Below are 13,250 nucleotides of genomic sequence, written 5' to 3' on the forward strand. Positions count from 1 at the left end.
TTCAAACCCGAGCCGGACCCCCTTGATGCCAGGGTTCGTGAAGGTGAAAAGTCCTTAGAGCCTCTGAGCCTGTTTCTTCGTCCGTAAAGCCTCGGTCTGTTTGGTGAGTAATAACATACTTAGAGCTTAAGAGCCGTTCCTTGTATCCAGGTGTCTATTTTCATCACCTCTCTTCCCACCCTGTTAAAGTGTTTCTTGCTAAGAAAATACATGGCTAGTCATTCTGGATGTGTTACTCCGCTGTATTTAACTCTCTCTATGTAGAAAGCTTTCCAAGCCAGGTGATCAGCGATGATGTTCACATCTGTAGTGCATATATCTGAACTCAACAAATGTGTCACCCAAGCCACTGTAAGTAAGGGCATAGAAGTTCAAGAGAAAGTATCAGTGGGATATTTATCAAATTGGGGGATTTAATATACAACAGTTACTATAGAGGCACCTGGGTGGCTCAGTTGGTTAAACGTCCGACTCTTGATTTCGGCTCTGGTCATCATCTCAGGGTTTGGGATCCAAACTGACAGTGCGGAGCCTGCTTGGGATTCTCTTTCTCTTCCTCTCTCTCTGCCCCTCCCCAATCCGCACGTGTGCTCTCTCTCTGTCTCTCTCAAAATTAAAGACAAAAAACTTTAAAAACAAAACAAATCAATTACTACACATTTGCACTCCGTGTATATTTGGACCATTTAAATTTTTTTATTTACAGAGATCTGAATGATACCTAAATCCTTTCGAAGTGGCCTACTGCAATCATTTCAGCTACTGTAATATTTTGTAAGATATCACATGTCACCACAAGATAGCTGCCAGAAAAAAAATCTCAGGACAATATGGAAAACATCATGTTGGCCACCTGGGGTTTTACATAAATAGCATTCTATAATATTATGGCATATTCTAGTTTACACAGTACTTTTAGACCCATTATTTCATTTGGGTTGATGGAAGCGGTTATCCCAAATTAACATATAAGGTAATGGAGACACAGACTGCCCTGGACCAGGGCTCTGCAGGTCACATTGTAAGAAGGAGATCGTGGTTCTTAAAGGTTTGGGATCCGGAATGGGTTTTGAAAGAAGTCCCTCCATCATACCACCATCATACCTGGCTACCGGATCCCGAATCCTACAATATCCCAAAGGGAATGCATAAGCAGCAGGTGCCTCGTGGCCCTCCAGTCAAATTGCACTGTCCCCAGCCACCGGTTCCCATCTTTGGGGGCTGTCCTGCTTCTGGGAGATGTGTGGGGACACCGACGCATCCACTAACAAAATATTTACACGGCACTTATGATGTGCCATTCACCTTCGGAGGGACAAAAAAATGCAACTGTGAACAAGACACTCATCTCCTGTTCTGCTAAAACCGAAATATCTCGTGGTGGAGCTGAAAACCTATCAGGCGATTTCAAGTGGGTGGCAAGTGCAGAGGTGAGTGGGCCAGGGTGCCGAAAGTCAACTGGAAGAGAGCGGCACCAACCCAGACCGGGAGCTTTGGACTAAGAGGTCTGAGTGGAGACACAAACAACAAGAAGGCATTAGTCGGCTCCAGCAGCGAGAGGGAGAGAGGGCAAGAGGGGAGCTGCACGTGCAAAGACCCTGAAGCGGAGGGGAAGCTGTGTGATGAGTCTGAGGGGCTCAAGTTCAGCACAAGTGAATTGTGAAAGCAGAGATCCTTACCAGTCACAGAAAGGGTTCTGGACTCCGTTTTGACCATGAAAGGCACCCAGGAAAGGGTTTTGATCAGAGGACTGTGGTAGAGGGACCAAGGAAACCTTTGTAGAGATCCAGTTGAATGACTCAGTCGGTTAAGTGCCAGGCTCTTGATTTCAGCTCAGGTCATGATCTCACGGTTCATGGGATTGAGCCCCACATGGGGCCTGGGAATCCTGCCTGGGAGTCTCTCTCGCCCTCTCTCTCTCTCTGCAACGCCCCTGCTTGCACACACGTTTTCTCTCTCAAAATAAATAAACAAATAAATAAATAAAAAAAAAGAATATAAACCTGTCAGACTCCCATGGGGGAATTAGGCACAGGGCCTCCTGTCACTGTACCCCCCTCCGGGACATCCCCCACCCCTAGAGCCTAGTGAAGTTTGTCTTTTTTCATACTTAATTCTCTGAATTGGATATTGCTTCCTTAAGCTGTATGGATGAAAGTGTAATTCAAACAGCTTCAAGATACTGCTTTCCATCCTTCACAACACAGAATGAGAAGAAATAACGAAACACACAGATAAGCATTCAAACACGTGATACAAATCTGTGCGGTTTGTCTGAAGGGACCCTCAGAGGGTGGACATGGCCAAGGGGCAGGAGCAAAAAAGAAGGGTTTCATCTGGCACAAACACATTAACGTAAGCTGGAAAGTATTCATGAAGATGTCTTCATAGCGTCTGAAGCCTCACTGGAAGAGAATGCCAACTTTATAATGTGGAAGCCAGTCAGATCTTCCTGGGTATCCCCCCCCCCCCTTTTGCTAGCTAGCATAGATATTGAATTGACTCAGCCAAGTTCAGCCCATGCAGATTATACAATCGTTCCTAAACCATGGCAAATCCCAGTGGGGTGAGATCAGGCCTCCAGAAAAACACGAGACAGACTAAAATTGTCACAGTCAGGGAGAATGGATGTCTCTTCATGAAATCCACATAAGATGGCTTATTCAAATACATCATCTGCTTGGTTGTAAGACACATCTGACTCCACCACCCCAAATCCTTCATAATTGAAGTTTCTATCACTCGATGCTGTAGGACTCTTCTTCCCTTTCAAAGGCTTTCCTCCCTGCGGGTCAGACGGCTCAGACTCAAACACAGCAGAACTCACAGCGTGAGGTCCTTTGGCAAACAGAACCTCAGCCCCGTCCGGCTCAGCTGCATCTGAATGATTGGCTGGGGACAAAAGTCGGTCACTCCTTAGCCTTTTTCTTATTTCTTCTTCTTTAGTCTGAAAAAAAGAATGAAAATGAGCCCCAATAACTTCCTCCGAGTTCTCATTAATATGCCTGAAATTAACCTGTATGATTTTCCATTTCATTTTTCAGTCATTTCACAAACATGTGTTGAGGAACTACATAAAATCTTGGTTTGCGAGCATAATTCGTTCCGGAAACAGGCTGGTAATCCACTTGTACATCAAAGCGAATTTCAGAACCACTGGCTCAGTTGTGATCGTGTGACCTTCAGGTACGACTCATATTGCAAGGCATGGCTTGTTTATCAAGTTAAAGTTCATTAGAGACGTTTGCTCGTCTTGCGGAACGCTGGCAGAACAAGTTACTCGCAATCCGAGGTTTGACTGCACTATTAAAGACACACGCACACTCCCTACCTTAGTGGAGCTGAATGGGGAGTCCCTGCTCCCCGAGAGGCCAGGTAAAGGGATGGAGACAAAGGCTGTCAGACCACAGCTGTGAAAGCTGCTTCCCGGCAGGATGGGGGACAGAGGGTGATGGGGACCCGGGGCGGTGATGGAACAGGTGTTGGTCTAATGGTCTGCACGGCCTCCTCTCGGCCTCTATCCTCCACCCCACGCCCCCCTCCCATCCCCACCCCACATGAAGCTTTTCTTCTTCCAAAGAAGAAAGCTCCATACTTCATTCTGAGAATTGAACAATGCTTCCTTAGGCTATTCAGATGAGACAATACTTCAGCCAGCTTCAAGATGTTGCCTCCCTCCTTCACCACACAAAGAGAATTAAAGTAAAATTAAGCATCCTGCCTCGGAAGCACAGATCACTAAGACACTGGATCTGAATCTTCAAGCTGCAGGTAGGAAAGGCCTACGTGGGCTCATTTCAGCAGGTAGCACACACTAACACAAGAGCTCAGGTACCTTCTTGTGCGTCTCCACCGCTCGCACCTTCTCTTCTAGATCGTTCGTTGTGAAAGCCTTTGCTTCCTTTTTGAGCTGAAGTTTTTTCAGCCTGGCTGGAGGCTTTCTCAGAGGCCTCTCGGTCGTGTTTGCCTGGAGGAAGAAAAGGGAAAAAACAACAAAAGGGAGAAACAGACATTCACTGGTGGAGGAGAGAGATGGGAGAGGTAGAATCAACACAGTGTACATTGTCGATCCTAAAAATCTGAACAGATACGTTGGCAGATTTAAAGATCACGATGTGAACGCTGGTCACCACAGAACTAATTCTTCGAAAAGAGAAAAAAAGGTCTATTAGATGCTTAGAAGGAAAGACAGGCTCTTTCTAAAACGCATTAAAGAACGCAACAACGTTCTGGAGCTGGAAGAAGGCTCATGAGAAGAAAACGTTCTGGAGAATGAACACAGGTGGGAAAAGGTGGCAGACGAGTGATGAGTGAATGCTTAGTTCAAGGTCAAAAGTGAAACCTGATAATTTTGTAATATGCCACAGCTAGAAACGCCTTTCCCTTGGGATCGAGATTGGTTTTGAGTACTTTGGGTCTCATGCAGGAGAAAATTAACCAGAGCAGCAACCTCGGGCTGGCCTTTGCCGTCAGGACTCTGTGAATGTTTTCAGGACGGGAGGAAAAATCCCCAACTATTTCATGTGACTGACTACCCTTTCCAAAGTTCAAAGCAGCGATAATGACTTTCTGATGACAACTTCTAGTTATAAAAAAGGAAAAGTGTCGTGAAGGGTTTATGAAGAAAGTTTTAATGTACATTTTTTTCTTTTTAAAAATTAGTTTTCTATAACGTACATCAGTTAGGAAAAAGTAACGTGACACGTAAATAACTGCATAGTCTTCTGTTGAACCCCCTGGCCCCCAGTCCTACTCATCAGTATGAACTATGTGAAAGAATTCGGTATGTGTGTTTCCAGGCATTCTCTACGCACATATATTTATGGACATATGTATGTGCAGTACAACTGTAACGCTAAACCAGACGTAAATGAAATGATACCCTCTACAGGCTGTGCAGTTTGCCTTCTTTACTTAATTTGCTATGGACATCTTTCTAGTTCTATGACATCTTTCCAGTTCATGATAAAGTAAACTGATTGTTCTAGGTAATTTCTCCAAAGACTTTTAAAGGCAAAGGAGCCACTGATATCCATTGTAATATCTGAAAGAGTCTCTTTACGCTACAAGCCTGCTGGTCCCGAGAAAACACACCAGAGAGGCAGTTTAGCATGTTAGAAAAAGATGCCAGGTCAAGACTCAGACAGACCTCGGTCTGAGTCCTGACTTGGCCAAGGTGTGCTTTGCGTGAGTTCTTAAGCTCTGTGAACTCGCTTTTGTCACTTAAACGGTGGGTTTAATGATACTTATTTCACAGGATTTTCTTTCTTTTTTTTTTTAATGTTTATTTATTTTTGAGACAGAGAGAGACAGAGCATGAATGGGGGAGGGGCAGAGAGAGAGGGAGACACAGGATCGGAAGCAGGCTCCAGGCTCCGAGCCATCAGCCCAGAGCCCGACGCGGGGCTCGAACTCACGGACCGCGAGATCGTGACCTGAGCTGAAGTCGGACGCTCAACCGACTGAGCCACCCAGGCGCCCCAGGATTTTCTTTTTTAAGGGACTGTACATAATAACTCGGGAAATGGTAATTACATTTCATTCAATGAAAGGAGTGACTGTTTTAATGAAGTTTTAAATTTTAATTGCAGTAGAGTTAACATACAGTGTAATATTCTTTCCAGGTGTACAATATAGTGATTCAACCATTCCTTACATCACCTGGTGCTCATCACAAGTGCCCTCCTTAATCCCCATCACCTGTTTTTCCCATGCCCTCCCCTCCCTTCTGGTAACCATCAGTTTGTTCTCTATAGTTAAGTGTGTTTCTCGGCTTCTCTCTCTCTTTCCCCTTGCACGTCTGTTTCGTTTCTTAAATTCCACACATGAGTAAAATCGTATGGTATTTGTCTTCCTCTGACTGACTTATTTTGCATAGTATTATACTCTCTAGTTCCAACCATGTCATTGTAAATGGCAAGATTTCATTCTTTTTTATGGCTGTATAATATTCCATATGTAACAATCCATCTATATATATATATAATATTATATACCCTACCACTTTTTTTTTAAAGGGAATTTAAAAAAAAAATTTTTTTTTAACGTTTATTTATTTTTGAGACAGAGAGAGACAGAGCATGAACGGGGGAGGGGCAGAGAGAGAAGGAGACACAGAATCGGAAGCAGGCTCCAGGCTCTGAGCCATCAGCCCAGAGCCCAATGCGGGGCTCGAACTCACAGACCTCGAGATCGTGACCTGAGCTGAAGTCGGACGCTTAACCGACTGAGCCACCCAGGCGCCCCTACCCTACCACTTTTTTATCCGTTCATCCATCAATGGACACTTGGTCTGCTTCCATAGTTTGGCTATTGTAGATAAAGCTGCTATAAACATAGGGGTGCATGGATCTCTTTGAATTAGTGTTTTAGCATTCTTTGAGTAAATACCCAGCAGTGTGATTACTGGATCATAGGGTAGTTCTATTTTTAACTTTTAGAGGAATCTCCATACAGCTTTCCCCAGTGGCTGCACCAGTTTGCATTCCCACCAATGGTGCAGGAGGGTTCCTTTTTCTCCACATCCTCACCAACACTTGTGGTTCCTTGTGTTTTTTATTGTAGCCATTCTGACAGGTTTGAGGTGATAGTTCATTGTGGTTTTGATCTGTATTTCTCTGATGATCAGTTATGTTGAGCATCTTATCATGTGTCTGTTGGCCATCTGGATGTCTTTTTTTGGAGAAATGTCTGTGAATGTCTTCAAGCAGTGATTTTTTTTTTCTTTTCTTTTTTAATGTTTATTTATTTTTGAGAGAGAGACAGAGCACGAGCTGGGGAGGGGCAGAGAGAGAGACAGGGAGACACAGAATCCGAAGTAGGCTCCAGGCTCTGAGCTGTCAGCACAGAGCCCAATGTGGGGCTTGAACTCATGAACCACGAGATCGTGGCCTGAGCTGAAGTCAGACACTTAACCAACTGAGCCACGCAGGTGTCCCCAAGCAGTGACTTTTTTCAATGACAGCACACAGAATCATCACCAAGATAGAGTATTTGTCCTGAAGGGCAGGAATGGGCCAGCAGGCAGCCTGGGCTTTAATCCGGGTCGACCTCTAATACCCATGGTGTCCCTGAGGCAAGACACCTCTACTCTTCGGACTTCATGTTCTTACATGTAAAAGTAGTGAGGGGGCTGAGGACCGCTAAGGTTCCCTCCAGGTTTAAGAACCATGCTTCTCAGAAAGCCGTTTAGAGGGAACCATTTGTTGAAGCTTTGGCTCACTTACAGCCATCAGACAGTTTTATGTGGTGAGAAGTTTTTCACTACACGAAAACTGTGGAATGTCTGTCAAAGCAAGTTCCCCTTCCCCCATCACTGTATTATTTATATGACAATTGGCTGTTAGGCTCCCTCCTGGCAAAAGCCATTTGCTGCAAAGAGGGACGTACTTGCTGGAGTGGCTCAACTAAAGATACTGTGAAATTAGTATGAAAACAGTTTTTTAGGGAAGTTCACTCACAGAAGGCTAAAAACGTGAAATGGTAATCCCAGATTCAGTGAAGAAAGGCTCCATGAGGCTTGACACAGGAGTCTGAATCTTAACTAGAGGAGGAGGTGAGTGGTTCTGAGAGACTTGGGATTTCTGGTCTGGGTGGACTCTTCCTGTGGCTTTAGCTCAAAATGATGCCTAGGAAATCAAGTACTTCCTCCCGCTTCCGGAAGTTAATCCAACCTGGGCAACCCTCATCCTTTCCCGAGTTTGACATTTGAAGTAAAAGCCTTGGAAGCCCCGAGGGAAAACATCTGTACTCTTTCCCACTGGATTTTATAAAGTCAGGCGTTACCAACTGTTGGCACTTAAAAATAACAATAATTGCATGATGCTTAGAGAGGGTGCTCCCTATAAAAACCCTAAACCTGTGGAAGTTACTAGTTCAATTATTTCCTTTAAGAATACCATCCGAAGACTGTCCCACCCAAAGATGCTGTGATGAAGTCTGGATCTTGTTTCCAGCTAACGTGGCTTGTATACATTACTTCCTGTGGCCACCATGTAGCCCTCGGAGTTTCCCTAATTAGCTGTTGATCCACAGGTAAACCTACTGTCGCTATGTTCCCTCCCCAAAGTCTTGTGCATAGAACGGGTCAAAGCTTCCAGGAGACCTGCCATTCTTGCTCTAGCCCCGTGAGACCTCCCAGCAAGGTCACAGTGTCAGCTGACATTAGTCTTACCCGGCCCACTTCCTCCTCCCTAAAAAACTCCCCGTGAGGTTCAACGAGTAATGGTAGGGACTCTGATGCAAGAGAGACGAACTTTCTAATTGCACTGAAGGTTACCAAGGGCAAAAGTTGCCCAGAGAAGGGGATACACTTTGGCCAGAGACAGAATGAGTCAACAGAGAAATCGGAGTCTTGTGTATGGAGGCTAAGGGGCAAGGAAAAAACGAGTCTGGGATAAAAGACACCTCAAGTGGATAATACCAATGTGGATAAATGAGAGCCAATTACACTTCTTGTAGAGATCTGTACCAATCCAGACACACAACGACATGTGCATATAAAGTCCATACACATTTATGATACAGCCACTTAAGTCTCTTTAGAATATTTAAAAATATACTAAAAATTTCATTTAGTCTGATACTTAGGTTAATATTATATCATTATATATTATAATTAATTATATCAATCTAATTCTTTCTGAGTTACTCAGAGTAAATTCTATTAGTATGACTCTGTTTGAAATCATGTTACCCCAGGGGCACTGTGAAATTGTTGTAGTACTTGCCAAGAAGCAAATGATAACAATTAAGAAAAAAGACGAATGGGGGCCTGTGGATAGATACTTCCCTGGACCTCCAAGGAGAGGCTGACCCACAGGGGGGTCCCCCAACTCAGCAGATGAATGGAGGACCTCACTTTTCAGCATCCTATCTTATTTTTCACTCTACATGAGAACTAAATTAAAGAAGGGGACAGATCTGGGGCGCCTGGGTGGCTCTGTCAGTTAATTGTCTGATTTTCGCTCAGGTCATGATCTCACCATTTGTGAGTTTGAGCCCCACATCGGGCTTAGCACTGCAGAGGCTGTGAAGGTGGAGCCTGCTTGGGATTCTCTCTCTCTTCCTCTCTCTCTGCCCCTCCCCTCCTCTCTCTCTCTCAAAACAAATAAACTTAAAAAAAAAAAAAAAAAGAAGGGGACAGATCTAACATTCCCTGGTATTTATACTAATGGTATATGTTAGAAGTCTTGTTTTTAAAGTATTCTCACATTTATTGTTCTATTTTTCCCCCATAATATTTGATTTAAAAGATTTTGGGGGACCAATGAAGAAACCGTGTTACATGGCTTCATCACATTGTATAACTGCTGCCATTACTAACATCCCTTTGGTTTGCATTTTTAGCCAATTTTATCATCTGTTGTTTTTTTCTAAAAATATTATTAAATATTGGATAGGAAAAGCATGAACTATCCAATAATACTTCCGTTCTTAGTATGTTCCCTTTTCAGTATTCACTACTCATCTTTTCACATTGGCTCAAAACTTTTGCCAAAATATGAAGGCACCTGGTGTCTGATATATGCATGTTCTCAGCTACAGCTGAACCGTAAGAGACTTTACCTGTGACGCTAAGCAATTATACCTCTCCCTCATTTCCCTGTGTTCCTGGGGATACTCTTTGTCCTCTTCCTGGAAGTATGTTACATTTTCAGGAATCTTTTAGAATTCTTACACATGGGGGATTTCATTTCAAAAGATTTAACACTTTCCAGCTTTATAATGAATTTGAGGGCTTTGTGTATATTGGTAGAAAAGTCAGGGCAGTGATTCTTGGCCTGGGCTGCCCACTAGAATAACCTGGGAGCTTTTGAAAGCACTGTGGCCAGAGCCCATCCTCAACCACTGGTCCCAGGGGGGCCCAGGCACTGGGATTTTCTTTCTTTTCTTTTTTGTAAACACATTTTTTAAAATGTTTATTTAATTTTGAGAGAGGGAGAGAGACAGAGCTCGAGGGAGGGAGGGGTAGAGAGAGGGAGACACAGAATCCAAAGCAGGCTCCAGGCTCTGAGCTGTCAACACAGAACCCAATGTGGGGCTCGAACCCACGAACCGTGAGATTGTTACCTTGAGCCGAGGTGGGACGCTCAACCAACTGAGCCACCTAGGCACCCTGCGAATCCCAAGGAGGCTCCTCACTGTCAGCACAGAGCCCCATGTGGGGCTCAAACTCACAAACTGTGAGATCACGACCTGAGCCAAAACCAAGAGTCGGATGCTTGACCGACTGAGCCACCAAGGCGCCCCTGGGGTTTTCGAAAGCTTCCTGGGTGATTCGAATGTGCAGCCAGGTTAAGGACCAATGCTCTAGGTGATAAAACATACAGCCGTGTGTTACTGCGCTGGCTTTTTGCAAATCTAGATTATGCTGGGACATCGTGGCCCAAGTGCAGAGCAAAAAGCAAAAAACAAAAGCAAAGAGCTGTGTTATTCTCACCTACCTCTGTGGTCCTGTCACACTGAAATCCTTTTGAGAACAGTCCAACTAGGCTCCTGACAACTGTTCCATTTCTACAGAATATGAACACGCTCATCATCTTTGGTTCACTTAATGATGGTATTGAAAGTCAAGCCTGTAGTTTCGTTTTTTACATAGATACATTTCTTTCACGAGGTGGCTTGTGTTAATTCACCTTGTCGTGCCCTTGTAAGGTCTCAGTCTGGACTCCATCTCTGGCGTCTGAATCACCGGAAAATATTTTAATGCTATCCCCATTGCGGTTAGCATCAATTTTCTATAGCATTTCCCTGAAGAAGGCATCGCTTAGGGACTGAAAGTTTCCACAATTTATCCTCCTCCAAATTGTTCTCTTGTCTTTTTTCTTTTGACACACCTTCCTTTTTTCTGACCCCCAGAGACTCACCTATAGCTGGAAAAGAATCTCTCCCCCTCCTTTTCCATGTTAAAGACCCATCTTCTAGTACTTTCAAATAAGATACTGTACTCTGAAGTGCCATGCATCTCACAGAAGTGAACTGTCATTATATTGGTATTATCTTTTCCACTATATAATCTATTTTTACCTTCCCCTGTCCCCGACACCCTCTGATTATTCGCAGCCTGATAACATCATTCGTGAGGTTTAGCGATTTCCTCTCTTTTCCCCAAATACCTTCTGCAGGATGTATTTTCTTCTTCAAGAGAAAATGCCACTTTGGTTTTTATTCATGAGTCTTAAGCAATTCCTACACGCAGAGAAGGAAATTACCTTTGTTCAAACACTTAAGTGACTTGGTCTAGGTGGCATACTTGATTTAAATAATGTGTCTATTTGTCCGCAGTTGATTGTTTTCCCTACAAGACAAGGATGGGCGACCATTGAGGAGCCTTCAATGTTATTTCTGGTCCCCATTTCCATCCTTTCTGTGTCTTTCTTGTCTTTCCGACTCATCTCTCCCTAGGCTTCTTTTCTCTGTTAATTCTTCTTTCCACCTTCGTTAGGCGATGGGGTTGCTTGGGAGCTTTGTTAACAAACGAACACTCGAGAAAGCAGAACAAACAACACCTGCCATCGTCTTTACAGGTTTAGACAGAACTTATTAAAAAATTCAGGACTTGGGGCGCCTGGGTGGCTCAGTCAGTTAAGCGTCCGACTTCAGCTCAGGTCACGATCTCGCGTTCCGCGAGTTCGAGCCCTGCGTCGGGCTCTGGGCTGATGGCTCAGAGCCTGGAGCCTGCTTCCGATTCTGTGTCTCCTTCTCTCTCTGCCCCTCCCTCGTTCATGCTGTGTCTCTCTCTGTCTCAAAAATAAATAAACGTTAAAAAAAATTTAAAAAAAAAAATTAAGGACTCAAGACTTCAGCCACAACCAGTTAAAATCAGAGTGAAAATTCTGCTCACGCTAGGGAAACACTACAACCGATTAGTCAAGATGAATCAACAAAGAAAAAGAAGAGTGTGAGGAGTTTTATGACCGTATTCATTTCTTCCTGTTTGACCTTAGGGTCAATATCGACATGTGTACATATAGGTGCATATGTAAATGTGTAAGCATATCTGTTTTAGCTTTGGCATTTAGGCCTATTTTTTATTAGATAAATCAGAGTTCAGTTTTATATTCACAATACCTAGTCCACAGGCAATGCCTAATAAAAATTCTTCAAAGAACGAAGGCGTGTTATTCAATGGGCTTGCTGTCCCTCAATTTCAGTAAGACCGAAGATAGGTTTTACTGGATTCCTTTATCATCAGTGATTAGGGCAGTTGCTGGGTGCCTGGCTGGCTCAGTCCATAGACTATGCGGCCCTTACTCTCAGGGTCGTGGGCTTGAGCCGCACGTTAGGAGTAGAGATTGCTTAAATAAATAAACTTCTCTTTTGTAAAATTTTCTATGAATTTATTTATTTATTTTTTAAATTTACATCCAAGTTAGTTAGCAAATAAATAAGCTTAAAAAAAAATGATTAGGGCCATTCCCGAGTCCGTGGAAAAGGATGATGTGGAGATGGGTGAAGGAATTGATGGGAGAGACACCTGGCTTAGATAAATGCTATAATCTGCATTGTGACTTTGGAAATCGTAACTCATGATCAATCATATTCTATTACTATTTTAGACTATTACTATTACTTTCAAACTAAACTATAACTATTAGCTTATAGCTAATGTTTAATTAAGGAATACTTGCCATGACATCATAAGATTCTGCATTTCTAAGTACTTTGCTGTGGCTTTGTATTATTCCTTGACCAATTAATTCCTCCAGGATGTCTGATGACTTTTGTCGCTCTTGGGTCTCGGGGGCTTGGGGGTTATGGATTAATCCACCGGTCACTAGGTCTTCCAAAGGAAAAGAAAAAAGAAATAGGAATTTAAGCATGAACATTTTATCAATCGGATGCTAAATGGATGCCTTATAAATCATGCTGCTTCATTAAATCTTGGGTGAACACTCTTACCTACATATCTGTTTCTATTATAAATCTTTGAATCCTTTGAAGTTGAAAGTCTTCACGTTCTTTTAGAGGATACACATCACCATAATATACGGTTTGCTTAGCAAGCCCCATATTAACATAACAAAAAGTCTTTCATGTGCTGCTATGTACTACTTTTTTTGTTGTAACAACACTTATACACTGGGGTAGGACTACATGGGTTCTCGACACTAATTACCAAGCTAGAGCACAGCAAGGAAGGAGATCTTCTTTCAGTGACTCTTGTGAGTTGCAGTTTGGTTTCTATGCTTTGTATACAAAGGATAAACAGTGCGATGTTGCCAAGAGACTTCTAGTTCCGCAACCTT

At 43.3% G+C, this 13,250-nt stretch overlaps 1 protein-coding gene across 1 annotated transcript in view; it reads right to left on the reverse strand.

Moving 5' to 3' along the window:
• Positions 1-671: 671 nt before the first annotated feature.
• The window catches only part of STMND1 (stathmin domain containing 1), a 28,938-nt gene continuing 16,359 nt past the window's right edge, over positions 672-13,250 (reverse strand). The window contains exons 3-5 of the mRNA XM_049655013.1: positions 12,633-12,784; positions 3,836-3,967; positions 672-2,947 (exon numbers count right to left, since the gene is read on the reverse strand). Of these exons, the coding sequence (XP_049510970.1) occupies positions 2,660-2,947; positions 3,836-3,967; positions 12,633-12,784 (572 nt within the window). The 3' untranslated portion in view covers positions 672-2,659. The remainder of the gene's footprint in view (positions 2,948-3,835; positions 3,968-12,632; positions 12,785-13,250) is intronic.

Source organism: Panthera uncia, assembly GCF_023721935.1.
Source record: "Panthera uncia isolate 11264 chromosome B2 unlocalized genomic scaffold, Puncia_PCG_1.0 HiC_scaffold_25, whole genome shotgun sequence".
Classification (NCBI taxonomy): Eukaryota; Metazoa; Chordata; class Mammalia; order Carnivora; family Felidae; genus Panthera; species Panthera uncia.